Consider the following 2,584-nt stretch of genomic DNA (forward strand, 5'->3'; position numbering starts at 1 on the left):
ACAATATGGTCACCCAACACTTAACAAAATGGCTGGCTCACTGCTGCCAACTAGTGGTCAGAGGCTGAACTACAACATAAAAAATGAACGGCTGGCAGGAAAGTTGACATTTTAAACCTTAATAAAAAATCGATACAGGGCTTTAGAATATCGATACAGTATCAGGAAATGAAATATCGTGATATTTCAGTGTATCGATATTTTCTTACACCCCTACCGTTGTCTCTTAACTACCTGCTCCTTCTGCTCTCCTCCAGCATGGAGTTTGAGTATCTTCGTGATGTTCCTGTGCTGACCATGGACGTGAACGAAGACTTTAACAAAAATAACATCAAGAGTTCTGACATGATTGAGAAGGTAACTTTTTTTATTCGGTTTATAAAACAGCAGATCGCTAGTTGAGTTTTTAATTTGATAATAGACGAGTTAAAGTTGAATATCTGTAAAACTGACTTATACTGTACACTGCCTGGTCAAAAAAAAGACACCACCAAAAGAAAGGTCACACTAATACTGTTTCATTGGATTGTTTGCTTTTGATTTATTTCATCCAGTGTTGCCTTAACTTTTCACCAAGATCTTGCACTGATGATGGTAGAGCAGGGGTGGGCAGTCATGGTCCTGGAGGGCCGCAGCGCTTCATGTTTTACATGTTTCCTGCTCCAACTCACCTGATTCAGTCACTGAACTACCTCTTCATGTTCTGCAGTATGGAGGACCGACACTGACATCATTAGAAATAAAAGCAGAAATAGAAAAATGAACCTTTAAATGAATAAAGACATTTAAAATGCACAAAATTAATTAAAAAAGAGAACTTTACCTCATGTTTTATAATTTAATTGACCTTCATATTTTTCCAGCTTAGTTCCAAAAAATTATATATTTTAACACATAATTTAAATTTTAACATTTTTAATATATATTTTATAGTTTTTCCTTTTACTTGAACATGCATGTGTGTCTCTTGAATGCTTAAACTGAATTATTTTTTAAATTTTGTCCAACAAGTCTTTTTATTTCCATGTGTTGCATGCTTGTGCTGCCGCAGTTTGGCTTAATGTTTAGTTAAAAATAAATGTACAGGTAATGTTTTAGTCTTTGCCTTTGTTTTAAACTTTATCATCAGTTGTGGACATAAGTATAAAATGTATTTGTTTTTATAACAGACAGGCAGATAATTTATCATCCTTTTACAGTGATAACTGGAGCAAAGCTAATTCTGTCAGGGCTTTAGCACAACAACAAATAAAACCTCACACTGCATAATGCAGATTGTAGTTTCAGCTCTTACCAGAAGGTGTCAGTGTTTTAGAACAAAAACTCAGTCAAAGCTGCTACTTTACAAAACACTTCATTTATCTAATCTGTTAAAACGACTTTATAACAAATACTTTAGTAGGTCAGAGATAAAAGATCAGGATTTTATCCACCAAGCTGTAGTGTGTTTATGACTATATATATATGTTTTGTCAGGATATTTCTCTTAATAAATATTATGTTAAAAAGGTGTTTGTATTTTTAACCTAATGACGCTGATTTTATTTATTTACTTGGACAAAGTGCCATCATCATATTATATTTACAAATACTATTAGAGTAAAACTCTTGTGTTTAATTATAAGCTGTAAAGTGTTATTTGTTGCACCGTCGACTTTAATTTTTGCACATTATCTCACAGCTGAAGTCTCTTTAGCTCTGCCTGGATATTTGATGTGAATGTCCCAGATCTGTGGTTCAGGACGAACAGATTTGTATGTTTTTGAGGCTTTCTTGATCAGGTTGAGTTGTTCTGAGTCCATGTCTGATGAGATGAGGGAGGTGGGAGTGGGGCAGGAATGGAAAAATCTCTTTTTTTCCAGACGTTTTCCCTCCTATAGAAGCCGACTGACGCTGCAGCAGCTGCCAAAGTGGCCAGTGTTAAAGAGAAACTAATCTGAATCACTTTCATTATGTAGTTTCCAGTTCCTGTCACAGTTTTCAGTTTCCTCCTGCAGCTTAGAAAGAAAAAAAAACAGAAAAATGCATCAGAACATGCAGCCCAAACAGGAATAGAGTGCAGTGATGTTCGGTAGCAGTACTGAACATCATAGGATGTGGCTGAAAGTAACAAAAACCTGTGAAATTCACTTGGTGGAAGTTTGGAGCTCTGCAGCTCAGACAGTAGAAACATCACTTAAAGTTAAAACGGGTCAAATAAAGTGCTTTCATTCATAGAAACAACAAAACTTTCAAAAAGAAAAAAATAGTATAGGTCCTCTGGACGGGTTCTTCTCTAATGAAACGTTTCGTCTCTCCTCCAAGAGACTTCTTCAGTCTGAGAGTTTCAGGCTAAATTCAGGCTTTTAAGCCCTGCCTCCATGTGACCGATACTCACATCACATGGCTATGGTTCACAGGTGACTGATACCCTCATCACATGACTATGGTTCACATGTGACTGATACAGCACATGGCTATGGTTCACATGTGACTGATACTCACATCACATGGCTATGGTTCACATGTGACTGATACAGCACATGGCTATGGTTCACATGTGACTGATACTCACATCACATGGCTATGGTTCACATGTGACTGA

At 36.4% G+C, this 2,584-nt stretch overlaps 1 protein-coding gene across 1 annotated transcript in view; it reads left to right on the plus strand.

Moving 5' to 3' along the window:
• Positions 1-2,584, plus strand: part of dck (deoxycytidine kinase) — a 13,682-nt gene that overhangs the window by 8,560 nt on the left and 2,538 nt on the right. The window contains exon 6 of the mRNA XM_014027376.1: positions 258-357. Coding sequence (XP_013882830.1) covers positions 258-357 — 100 coding nt within the window. The remainder of the gene's footprint in view (positions 1-257; positions 358-2,584) is intronic.

Source organism: Austrofundulus limnaeus, unplaced genomic scaffold, assembly GCF_001266775.1.
Source record: "Austrofundulus limnaeus strain Quisiro unplaced genomic scaffold, Austrofundulus_limnaeus-1.0 Scaffold643, whole genome shotgun sequence".
Taxonomy (NCBI): domain Eukaryota; kingdom Metazoa; phylum Chordata; class Actinopteri; order Cyprinodontiformes; family Rivulidae; genus Austrofundulus; species Austrofundulus limnaeus.